At 44.2% G+C, this 12,802-nt stretch overlaps 1 protein-coding gene across 1 annotated transcript in view; it reads left to right on the plus strand.

Moving 5' to 3' along the window:
- The window catches only part of LOC138661931 (interleukin-13 receptor subunit alpha-1-like), an 84,751-nt gene that overhangs the window by 69,739 nt on the left and 2,210 nt on the right, over window positions 1-12,802 (plus strand). The window contains exon 10 of the mRNA XM_069746937.1: window positions 3,302-3,365. Coding sequence (XP_069603038.1) covers window positions 3,302-3,365 — 64 coding nt within the window. The remainder of the gene's footprint in view (window positions 1-3,301; window positions 3,366-12,802) is intronic.

Raw genomic sequence — 12,802 nt, forward strand, 5'->3', positions numbered from 1 at the left:
TATTTCCATAATTGATTACCAAATGAAAATTAAGAGATTTTGTAATGTTATTTATTACCCATTCCACAGTCGTGTGTGAAATGCCATGCTGCTGCACAGGTATAATGGCAGGATTTCATCTTCTGTAGGAGTTGCGTTCTCTTGCTACGTTTGAAGATTTCTACTCTCCATCCCTGTAATCACAGCACACAGTAGTGGAGTGGTTGGTCTGCAGACAGGTCAGGGTACTGTAGTCTAGCAGAGATGATCAGTGACATCGCTGCCTGTACATTCACAAGAACAACGACCAGAAACTATAAATGTATGAACATTAGTGATGAGCGAATGCGATTGTGTGCTAACAGTGTCTTTGGCGTTCTCGAGAAACATGTTCGAAAACCCTCTACTGCAAGTCTCACGGCTGATCGACAGCAATAACTCATACAGGGATTGCTTCTTTATTAGGCAATCCCTGCATGTGTTGCAGTTGTCGAACTTCCACGAGACATGCAGGCACGAGGACTCGGACATATTTTTCGAGCACGCTGAAGACACTCTGTTAGCACACGAGCATGATAGGATAACACCTTATCTGAGCATGTTCTCTCATTACTGATGAACATTTATTAGCTCACTCTATACTCAATAGATCCATTTATTCATTTCACCAATACTATCAGTGTACTAAAATATTAGGCCAATAGCCTGAGATATTTAGTGATTCATATTCCAGAGCTTTTCATTAATTTGAACTCCAAGGATTGAAATGAGGTTACTACTTTCAACTGTCTTGTTAATAAGTCAGGGTTAAATGGTCTGTAGTTAATAATAGTAAGGAAGACTTATTCCAGTGGAGGCTGCTTCAGACGCCCATGCCAATTGGTCCGGGGAAGAACCGAAATGAACGGACGAGCCATGGCTTTCCCGACCCAAGCATGACATGCCAAAGTTTTTTGTTTTTTTAATTATGGGTTTTAGCCTGAATCATTAGAGGAAGCAATCTCCCAGGAACCACAGAATATCCCCTACAAAGCAACTTTTATTGCACCCATTACATCTTGGAGGGTAGATTTTCTTGGGTGAGAAGTAACCTCCTGCACCTTTCCATCTTGCAGTATATTTTGGTCAGGCAGCATCTTATCAATGTCCCTATCCGAGTCCTCTGGATTACTCTGTGTGGAGGGTGGCATAGTGAGACACCTCATTCCGTAGTTGTTCTCCAGATTCCTAGAGATGTTAAGGGCGCAAAGTGCTCCAGTCTGGCCGCGACGTCTCTCTGTTGTTCGATTGCGCACCTTGTCTTCACAGGAGTGGAAGCTTGAACACCATCTTGGTTCTTCCATTCTGAGCACTTACTCAGATTTCATCTCGTCATTAGCAGCTGCTATCTCACAAAAGAAACTCCAAATGCTGCTGTTGCTAATGTTATAGAGGCCTAGTGTCTGATAATTGGTGTGAATTAACTGGGGGAAGAAATTCAATTTGGGATGTTGCCGCAGCTACTCCTAATTATGTCTGATCACATTGCACAGATATATATCTATATATGCATACCTGGCACTGGTGGAGGGGTCACCGATTCCACCTCTACTAGACATAAAAGGGAGTCTGCCAGTAGGATCAACCCTGCTAAGCCATCTTTATGTGCATTTAGGGCATAGGAAGTTGATCAAACACATTTGCAGTTGTCCTCTCATGGAGCTGTCAGCTGTGCTGCCCTGCCTTTTCTCCACACTGGCTGACACTGTGATGGAAGCTGAAGCACTGTAAGAGAACTGCAGCTGCAAATGTTTTTGTAATGAGACTAACTTCACATTTGTTGCATTGTGTTAGCTCTGCTGCATTGTTAGCTCTGCTGTACGCTTAGATCTATTTAATTGTTAGCTCTGCTGTACTGTTAGCTTTGCTGTGCTGTGTTAGCTTTGCTGTGCTGTGTTAGCTTTGCTGTGCTGTGTTAGCTTTGCTGTGTTGTCTCTGCTGTACTGTGCTAACTCTGCTGCAATGTGTTACCTCTGCTGTTGTCACGAGGATGTCACGGCCCCCTGGAAGACTTGGAGTTAGATTGTACATCGGGTAAAGAATCGCAAGTGATTTGTGTCCCATATTAAATGGATTTAGTTTGTTCTGGTGTTGAAGAAATTAACAACCCTTTCTATGATGGTCAGAAACATGCAGCTCCTTTTCATCTTCTTCTGATCTGGTCATTACCTCTTCCTTTATAAACTGGTAAGACCTTCTTGTCCCTGCCTGTGAACGATTCTTCTTCCTGTGCTGTTTGCTAAAGCTAAGTGGTTCCCATTTAGTTTATTCCTTGCTGTCCCTATCCTCTTTATTTTTGGTTATTGCTTTTGTATGATAGAGGTTTTCTGTTATCCCTGTTTTGTCTGTGTCCTGTTCGCATTACATTTCTGTCCCATGCCTCATGGGTGGGGAAGGGGACACATCAGGGTTTAACAGGAGCATAATTAGGTCAGAGACTTGGGCATCTCTACCTTCAAGGGAGAGGGATAGTTAGGGTCCCAGTTCCAGGGACAGTTTGAGGGCCACCTTACTCACCGAAGACTGTCATAGCATGACAGCTGTACCATGATAGCTCTGCTGTACTGTGATAACTCTGATGTAAAGTTAGCTTTGCTATACTGTTAGCTCTGCTGTACTGTGTTCGCTTTGCTGTACTATTAGCTTTGCTGTACTGTGATAGCTTTGCTGTACTGTGTTGGCTCTGCTGTGTCAAGGTATCATTTTATCCACCTTTCTATGACCTTCATACCCATATATAGAGCCTAGAAGGGTTGATCCTACTGACATATTCCCTTTCAGCCTGCTGCTTGTATGCGTCCCATCCCATACTGTTCCTACTCTTCATTACAGGGATAGAAAGTATGAATCTTCAAATGTAAAAACGGTAGGCAGATTCTGAAGAAGATGAAATCCAGCCATTAAACCTGTGTAGCAGCATGACATTTCACACAAATAATCAGACAACAGCCCAATCTGTTAATGAAGTATAAAAAGAAAAAAAAAAGTTTAGTTGCTCTTTAATTTTGTTTGCTGTATTGCCATTCATTCTCTTTTAAATGACTTGAACTAAACTGCATTAGCAGATTCAGCACAAGGGCAAGAGTGTCACTGTTTTGGATAAAATGGGGACTCAATTTTCTGTTTCCTTCAAACTACCTAGTTGTACATTAAAAAATTCTCTGAATGTAAAAATTGGCCTTTTCTGTACGTAGGTAGTATGTCATATGTTTATTTTTTTGTTGTTTTAATGCAAAAAAATGTTATCTAATTTGTCCATTGTCTATAATATTTATTTTTTTAGAGTGCTGATCATTATGTGCCCCCAGGTTCCCGACCCTAGTAAAGTTATATCAAAAGACATTCAGGTAAATACGGTAATTTGTTTTCATAGACATTATAAGTGGAAGGGTATACATACGTGTTGATGTTGTTTGTAGACTCTGAATGTAGAAATGGTATCACGTCACTAATGATAAAAATTATTTACTTTACTGCATCCAAAGCGCGATAACGGAATATAAAGACAGAACCATCTGCACTCCGCCTAAGACCATTTTTAGTATTCAGACACTTTCTCAAGGCTTTGTGTAGACCATAGTTAGTTATTTTACAGATTTACTCTTTTGCAATTATATCTTAGTTGCCAACTTTTCCAAATTCTCTCTAATAAACCGTTTTCGGAAACAAGAGTGACCATCCAGAGTTACAAAGGAGACATCAAATTACAAGTGGCTCAAATGTGAAAAATAAAAAAAAAATCACCTTACATTTTCTGAGTGATGCAACAGAAATTACGTATTTTTCTCTACATGTTCTGCCACCATTGTGGATCGGATGCATGCATAAATTGCCTTTTATTGTCCCCATTTTAAACAAAAACCGCTCAATTGTGGACAATGAAAGCTTTGCCATTTCTTCAGCTGCATTCGTTAAGATCGCTTCCCAGGTTTAGGAGGTTTAAGTGTTTACGTAAAGTCATAAACAATGTGACTGTTTGCATGTTAATCTTGTTCATGCTGAAGCAATGTTCTTAACTTGCTTTTAATTCTCTTACTGTGAAAAATAATTCACCTTCATAGTCATCTGCCAGAGGCAAGGAAATGCCATTGAGGCCGAATAATAAATTGCTATTTGCAATTTTTGTTCCTCTCTAATGCTTGCCTCCCAACATTAGAATCCCTTCAGATTGCTATATACAAACTATAGTGACATTTAGATCACAAAAATGTTAAAGGGAATCTGTCACCCCAAAAATCGTATATGAGCTAAGGCCATCGGCATTAGGGGCTTATCTACAGCATTCTGGAATGCTGCAGATAAACCCCCAATGTAACCTGAAAGGTAAGAAAAACAGGTTAGGCTACGTTCACATTTGCGTTGTTGTGTGTTGCGTCAGCGACGCAACGCAAAACGCATGCAAAAACGCATTGTTTTGTGAAGCATGCGTCCATTTTTGGCTGATTTTGGACGCAAAAAAATGCAACTTGCTGCGTCCTCTGCGCCCTGACACTTGCGCCAAAAAAGACGCATGCATCACAAAACGCAAGACAACGCATGTCCATGCGCCCCCATGTTAAATATAGGGGCGCATGACGCATGCGTCGCCGCAGTTGCACCCGACGCACCGCAAATGTGAACGTAGCCTTATATTATACTCACCCAGTGGCGGTTTCGCTGTGGTCCGGTCCGATGGGTGTCGCGGTCCGTGTCCGGCGCCTCCTAGCTTCATATGGTGACGTCCTCTTCTTGTCTTCCTGCCGCAGCTCCGACAAAGTACCTTTCCCGGCGCCTACGCACTGCAGTACTTTGCTCTGCCCTCAACAGGGCAGACAAAGTACGCCTGTGCCAGAGCCGCGGCAGTAAGGTAAGAAGAGGACGTCATCGTATGAAGATAGGAGGCGCCTGACCGTGACGCCCATCGGACCGGACCGCAGCGGGACCGCCCCTGGATGAGTATAATCTAATTTGTTTTTCTTATCTTTCAGGTTACATCGGGGGCTTATCTGCAGCATTCCAGAATGCTGTAGATAAGCCCCTGATGCTGGTGGCCTTAGCTCATATACTATTTTTGGGGTGACAGATTCCCTTTAAAAAAAATCAATAATCAGAAATGTATAAACTGTTTTTTGAAACATTTTGGCGTTTTATTTTTTTAAAATCCTAAAATATTTCAACTTTCATTACAGCCTCTAGACCAATGACACTGAACTGATGCTTCCTGTAATATGCTGATCACTGTTCAGCTTTACTGTGTAGCCTGGGTCAGTGTCAGCATAGTAATTTCGTCATAACTTCATGGACTAATAATAAGAAATGGCAGCTCTGTTGTACTGCTAAGTGTAGATAAATAAGGTTAGTGTCGAGATACTCAAAGATGAGCCCCACTCTCCATGAATCTCCATTCAATGCCTAGTCTTTGAGGCAGCGTACGGTGTGTCATCATTTTATAGAGACTGTTACAGTCAATGTAAACTTTCTTGACAATTTACTTTTACCTATTTCAGTTATAAAAAGCACACAAGCCCTGCCACACTGTTTATGTTTAAGATAAAAGAAGAAAGTGTATGTCTCCAATATGGCTGTCCCCAGAATTTTCTGAAAATAAAAAAGGAATACCTACAAAAGTAAAAAAAAATAGATACACATTATTTTTAGACGTCATCGAATGAATCCATTAATTTCCTGTGATGTATATTTTAATCACAGGTCATGTGAGAGATATATAGAGCAGGCTCATGAGCAGAAGTCGCTATATAACCGCCAGATGCTGGCTGTGGTACACAGGTGGTAACTGTCTCTAACAGCAGCAACTGGAGCTTGCTCCTATTGTTACTGCTTCGCCTTTTAAATTCCGCTGGTAATCACTGACAATGGCATTTAAATGGCATGCTCGCCAGTGTTCTTCGGCTCCAGCTTCCATCAGTCTTCCTGATGGGTTGCACTGGCAGTCAGGAGCTTGGGGAAGGCATTCATTTGCTAGCTTCGTAGTTCTCTTGTGACATCAGTATCCGGCTGGGCGTCACAAGATAATTTTATTCATATATACTGCAGTCTTGAGTATGACGGATCAAAGAATGGAAAGGTCAAGACCCTTAAAGCACCACTCCAGCATTTTTTTTTTAATGCAGCGCTTGAGTGGTGCTGCTAACATAAGATCCCTGCCCCTAGTCTCATACTTATCAGCCACCGTGCTCATCTTTTATCAGTTCAGCTCGGTCGATCTACAGCTGTTTGTGATTTGTTGGATCGCGCCAGTGTTTGCTGAAGCGAGCCGGAGGTCACAACTCAGTGTAAGTCTGTGAGAGCCAGAACGAGACCAGAGCAAAGCTCTTATAGACTTACATTGAGAGTTTGTGATTGTTACCTCTGGTTTTCGGTCAGTCAGAAGTTGCGATCACAAGATGGCGACGTAGGATCCAAGCGATGTCGGGAAGAGCTGAAGGAGGAGGCTGGTAAATATAAGAGTAGGGTCAGGTAACATGGAGTGGTGCCACTAATCTAAAATAAAAATAACTTGCTGAAGTTGTTCTTTAACAGGTCAAAAAAATAAAAGTAAAGATGAAAGAAAAAAGTTATAAATATTAAATAAATATTAACAGCTAAAAGGTTAAATCAGTACCCTGATGAAAAGATAAAAAAAAGTATTTTGGTTCTGTTGTGTCTGTAAAACTCAGATTTATGAAAATATAACATGATATACCAAAGAAAAGAAAAAAAGGTTCAAGAATTGATTTTTATTTGATAAAGGCTAGTAGAACACCGACTAGGTGATGAGAAAGGAATAACACATAGTAATACAAAGTGTCTGTCATGTGTAAAAATAACTAAAAACTGTGAGTGTCTGATTGTTCTATTAATAAGCTTCCGGTCTGCAGTGGAAATATGTTTCTTACAGGAAGAGGAATAATTAAGAATATATCGTGCAGGGCGTGTCCTAGCTGGCCATGTGAGTGGAAGCAGGGAAGAGTGCTCCTGCTGCCAGAAGGACAAAAATCCTGCTTTAACCCCGATTTTCGGGTAAACTCACCTAAATCCGGCTGGCTGAAGGTCCGGAGAGTGCAGCGGTGCGGAGCGGCGGGTCCGGAGTCGGCAGCGATGACCAGGAGGAGGCAGAAAGACGCTGGCACCAGCGATGCAGGAGCCGGCCAAGATGGTGCCGATGCTAGGGAGGACGCCGAGAAGGAGAACGCCGCATGTCAGCGGCGCATGGAGGTGGCCGCAAGGCTGCAGCAGTATGCCAGAGTGGAGGCTGCTGAGAAAGCAGAACCAGGATCTGGAGCTGGAGCTGACCAGGAGGAGGAGGAAGCAAGCAAGGCTGAGCAGCATGAGGTACAGAGGGGGAAGGAGAGAGGCAGCATGGCGGGGGCTAGTGGGGGACCTGAAGCCATATCACAGGGAGAGGAGCCGACTCTTAGAGATGTTATCACACTGATCTCTTCATGTCAGCAATCCCTGAACTCCTTGGCTCAGCAGATGCAGGAAGTTAAAGGGGACACGGCACAGATTAATGCGGCTCTGCAGAAAATGGACAAACGTATAGGAGTGGTGGAGGAGAGGGTGAGCACGGCAGAAGATCACATAGTTAAGCTACAAAAAGCTGAAAAGAAGTTCGCCCAAGCAATAGCCGAGCTCGCTGCAAAAAATGAGGATCTGGAAAATAGATCCAGAAGAAATAATATACGTATAGTGGGGCTGCCTGAAAAGACTGAGGGGAGAAATCCCACAGAATTTGTTGAAAACTGGCTGCTGGAGAAGATTGGGAGCACAGTGTTGACAAAAGTCTTTGCTGTTGAACGTGCTCATAGGGTCCCGCCGCAGCCCCCTGCCCCAGGAGCAAATCCCCGTACCATGCTTGCTAAAATACTGAACTACAGGGACAGAGACATTATCCTCAGAAAGGCTAGAGAGATGGAGGATCTGACAGCTGGAGGTCAAAAACCATTTATCCGGATTATTCCGCTGCGGTTCAGAAACAGCGGATGAAGTTTACTGGAGTCAAGCGGCGACTGAGGGAGCTGGGAGTGCAGTACTCTGTGATGTTTCCCGCCAAGCTGAGACTGGTGGCTTTTAATAAGACCCACTTTTTCTTGACACCAGACGACGCTACCCAGTGGCTTGATACTCATGAGAAAAAACTTAAGGGAATGGGTGACTGACATTTCGGCGAGATCCAGTTGGGATTTGTTTTCTCTGTCGATAGAGGAGAGTTCTGCGCTCGTTAGCAATGGATAAAGAGTTGAGCAACTGTTGGGGGTTTTGCTGGGCCATATTGAAGGAATGGCCGGAGGGGACAGTACCAACTACTAAGTATGGGGGAGGAGGGTTATGCTGGGTACTGTGAACTGGTTTGGTACTTTTTCTATATGTTAATATAAGTTGAAATGTTAAGATACAATAAAGTGAAAGTTGGGGGGGAAATTGTGATTGCTATGGCAGCGGGACGCGAATGGAGAGGGTTAAGTAAGGGAGAGTGTTCGCAGTGGGCAGTGGAGCCCCACTCTTGATGAGAGGAAGAATGCGTTACAATGGGGGGGTTAGGGGGGTAAGTTGGGAGGGGGCATGGGGGGTGGGAGGGTTGGGGCAGCTCATACTTGGGAAATTGGATACTTTAAGAAATGATGAGCCACATGATGGGAGATTGTATTAAAATATTGAGTTGGAATGTGAGAGGTCTGGCGGATAAAACACGGCAGGCGGCAAGTCTGCAGTATGTCCGAGAACAGAAGGTCTCAATGATATGTCTGCTAGAGACACATTTAGTGCGGGAGAAGGTGGATGTATTGAATAGGCGCTGGATACAGAGGGCGTATCATTCTACTTTCTCGACGTACTCTAGGGGTGTGTCTGTGTTAATACCTGCGGGAGTGCAGTATGAGGAGGTAATGGTAAAAGAGGATGTGGATGGTCAGTATGTGGTGGTGAAATGTAAAATAAATGGAGTGTTGATGTGTATAGCGGCAATGTATATTCCGCCCCCATACTCAAGTAAGAAGATAAGAGAGGTGCTGGAGTGGGTAGAGCGTTGGGGACCGTTACCATCTCTAATTATTGGCGATCTTAATAATATCTGTGATGACTTTTGGGATAAAAACAAAAATCCCCAGAATAGAACAGGGGGACATATCACTACGTTTGGGACCTATGTCCGGGAAGTAGGTATGATTGATTTATGGAGAGTTAGACATATTGGGGAAAGGACGTACTCATGCTACTCGCCAGCTCATGGTACTTTGTCTAGGATTGACTTGGCGCTGGGTAACTGTTTACTGGACACGATGGTAAGGGACGTGAGATATTTACCTAGGGCTCTTTCAGACCATAGTCCAGTTGAGGTGGAATTTCGGCCGGTGGGGACACGGATCGGGAGCAGGAAGGAGTGGAAGATTCACCCTAATTGGCTACACAGTATGGACTTGGAAAAGATAAAGAAGGAGTTGGTGGAATTTTTTGAGATCAACGAGGGAAGTGTAGATGTTCTTACTGTGTGGGAAGCCATGAAGGCGTACTTGAGGGGACTGCTGTTCAGGGATATTAGCAGGTGTAAGAGGAAATCAAGAGAGACAGAGAGGTTGGCGGTTGATGGGCTGAGGATAGCCGAGGATGAGATGGTAATAGTGGGTACTCCGGAAGCTGGGAGGAGGCTAAAGGCAGCTCAGAGTCAGTTGGAGGAGGTATTGCTCGGTAAGGCTGAAAGGAAGAGGGAATTCATGAATCTGGCTTTTTTACCAGGAGGGCGAATCTGTGGGTCATTTGCTATCGATGGTAGCTTCTGCCCAGAGAAACACTTCCTTTGTTCATTCTTTGGTATCGGGGAGCGGTGTGGCTGTCTCTGAGACTTCAGAGATTTTGGACACGGTGGAGGACACGGTGGCGTTCCTTGAGGAATTGGAGCTCCCAAGGCTGAGTGACATAGATAGAGAAGATTTGGAAGCTCCCATCACGGAGGAGGAGTTGGGTCGGGCACTGCAGTCTATGGCTAATGGGAAGGCACCTGGCGTAGATGGATTTCCTGCTGAAATTTATAAAAACTTTGGGGAAGTGCTGATCCCTAAATTAAGGGTACTTCTGGAGGAGGCTAGGAGTGGCGGTCGTCTCCCGGCATCTATGCGGGAGGCCATAATAGTGGTGATTCCTAAGGAGGGGAAGGACCCGACACAGCCGGATTCATATCGGCCAATCTCCTTGCTTACTACAGACGTTAAACTCCTGGCTAAGGTGTTGGCGATGAGGTTGACAAGTGTTATTTCCGGCCTGGTGCATTCAGACCAGTCCGGCTTTATGCCTGATAGGTCCACTGCGATCAACTTACGAAGGCTGTATATGAATTTGCAACTCAGATCCGACAACTGTGGCCAGAGAGTTATTGCATCTTTAGACGCCCATAAGGCATTCGATAGTGTGGAGTGGGGATATCTCTGGCAGGTGCTACGGAGTATGGGGTTTGGACCGCAGTTCATATCCTGGATTCGACTGATGTACTCGATGCCGATGGCTAGGGTTAGGGTAAATGGGGAGTTATCACGAACCATACAACTGGCTAGAGGGACGAGACAGGGGTGTCCGCTCTCTCCTCTTTTGTTTGCTCTGGATGTGGAACCACTGGCTGCTAAGCTTCGACGGTCTGATGAGGTGACTGGGTTTAAATTTGGGATGATTGAAGAAAGGGTGGCGTTGTATGCGGATGACATTCTGCTATTTCTGGCTGACCCGGGTACGTCCTTGGAGGGAGCCATTGGGATTATTGAGCGTTTCGGATCGGTGTCGGGACTTAGGATAAACTGGAGTAAGTCTGTCTTGTTTAAGGTGGATGATGATGGTGGGGAGCCACTGGAGGATGGGCGACTGGAGGTGACTAGCCAATTTAAGTACCTTGGAATATGGGTATCTATGCCTGTTACTGACTATATACATAGAAATCTGACTCCAATCTTAGGTGTTCTTAAAGCGAAAGCGGATGCTTGGCTTAAACTGCATTTATCTGTGGTAGGTAGGGTGAATCTTATTAAAATGATTTTGATGCCAAAAATACTGTATATTCTTCATAATGCGCCAGTTTGGATACCACGCGGGAGATTTAGACAGATTAACTCTCTGTTCAGGAATTTGATATGGGGGAGACAGCATCCGCGTATCAAACTGGAGACACTTCAGCGACCCAAGGAAGATGGGGGACTGGCACTGCCTAACCCTGAAATATATTTTCTTGCAGCCCAGAGTCAGCATCTAAAAGGCTGGGCGCATGAAGGGTCATCTGGGGCGGTACAGCGGCTGATGGAAGTGGTGACAAAAAGAAGGCCAGTAGTACAATGTTTGGAGGATGGATCCCTGGGGGCTCTGGGGAAATTATACCCGACTGTGCTGTTGATACGCAGGCTGTGGGGTAGGCTGAGACATATACGGGGGGTCACGGATTTTTCTAGATTCTCACTGCTATGGCATAACAGCAACTTACAGGAGTTTGAGGCACTGGGGGTACTGACAGAATGGCAAGTCAAAGGGATTCAATACGTGTATCAAATAATTGTGCGAGGTGAATTGAAATCATTTTCCCAATTACAGGCGGAATTTGGTCTTGGGACTGTGGGGGAATTTCAGTATTTGCGGATGAGGCATGCTTTTGGAGCTCAGAGTAGAAACGGAGGTATTGGAATTCAGAGGGATATAGTACTGGAGTATGTGTGTAATGAAGGGACTACTGGGGGAGTCATATCTACTTTGTATAAAGATCTGTTGCACACTTTCCTATTGGGGTTTCCAAAAATGGCGAGAGCGAAGTGGGAGAGGGATCTGGGTCCAATGGAGAATGAGACTGGGGAGTCGGTGCTAGAATGGGTCCCACGATTGTCACTGAGCGAACCGTATAGACTGTCACAGCTCTATGTGATACACAGGGTTTAGAAGTCACCGATGGTGCTATATAAGGCTGGTTTGCGTGATGATTCTGAATGCCCGAGGTGTAAAACTGCAGATGCTGATATACTCCATATGATGTGGACGTGTCCGAGACTGGCTGCTTTTTGGGTGGTAGTTTTGAGTCGTATGGAAGGTGCGTATGGATGTAAGGTGCCAAGGGACCCGGTGGTGTGCTTGTTGGGATGTGTGGATGAGATTGGAGTGGATAACAACCTAAAGATAGCTATTGCCAGATTGTTATACATGGCTAGGAAGGTAACAGCTCGAAATTGGATTAGGGAAGAACCGCCGTCAAGAGGAGAGTTCCTCCAGTATGTGAAGCAGGGCCTGACACTAGAAAAGGGGTTTTATAAAAAAAGAGGGAAAATCGAAATGTTCAATAAAATGTGGTCTCCATGGATTGCTATGGGATAGGGGTATTATAGACGGAGAGTTAATTAAGGTTCCTAATTAATGGTAATGTTAAATGTGGCTTATATTATTGGCCGAGGGATTAGATAGTATATTGGTCTAATGATGGAAGTGCTAAGCAAGGTGAGCTGCTTTGTTGGGTGGGGTTGGGGGGTGGTGGGATTGAAGGGGAATGTTTGAAGGGGGAGAAAAAAGCTTTGTATTGAAAATGAGAATGTAACATGTCATTTATCTTGTTATTCTTAATAAAAATTTATTTGAATAAAAAAAAAAAGAATATATCGTGCAAGTGAAGGAGGGTGAAGTGTTAGGAGAGCTGTAAAAATAATGAATTCTTAAAAATTCTTTGTACAACATTAACACCCACATGAAGACCTGAGCAATATGTAAAAATGGTGGCGATACAGGGTGATGTGTTTTGGGTAGAGTTGAGCAAATTTTCCAAAATTCGTTCCAATTATGATCGGCGGCGAATATT

The sequence above is a fragment of the Ranitomeya imitator genome, chromosome 2, assembly GCF_032444005.1.
Source record: "Ranitomeya imitator isolate aRanImi1 chromosome 2, aRanImi1.pri, whole genome shotgun sequence".
In the NCBI taxonomy this organism is placed as follows: domain Eukaryota; kingdom Metazoa; phylum Chordata; class Amphibia; order Anura; family Dendrobatidae; genus Ranitomeya; species Ranitomeya imitator.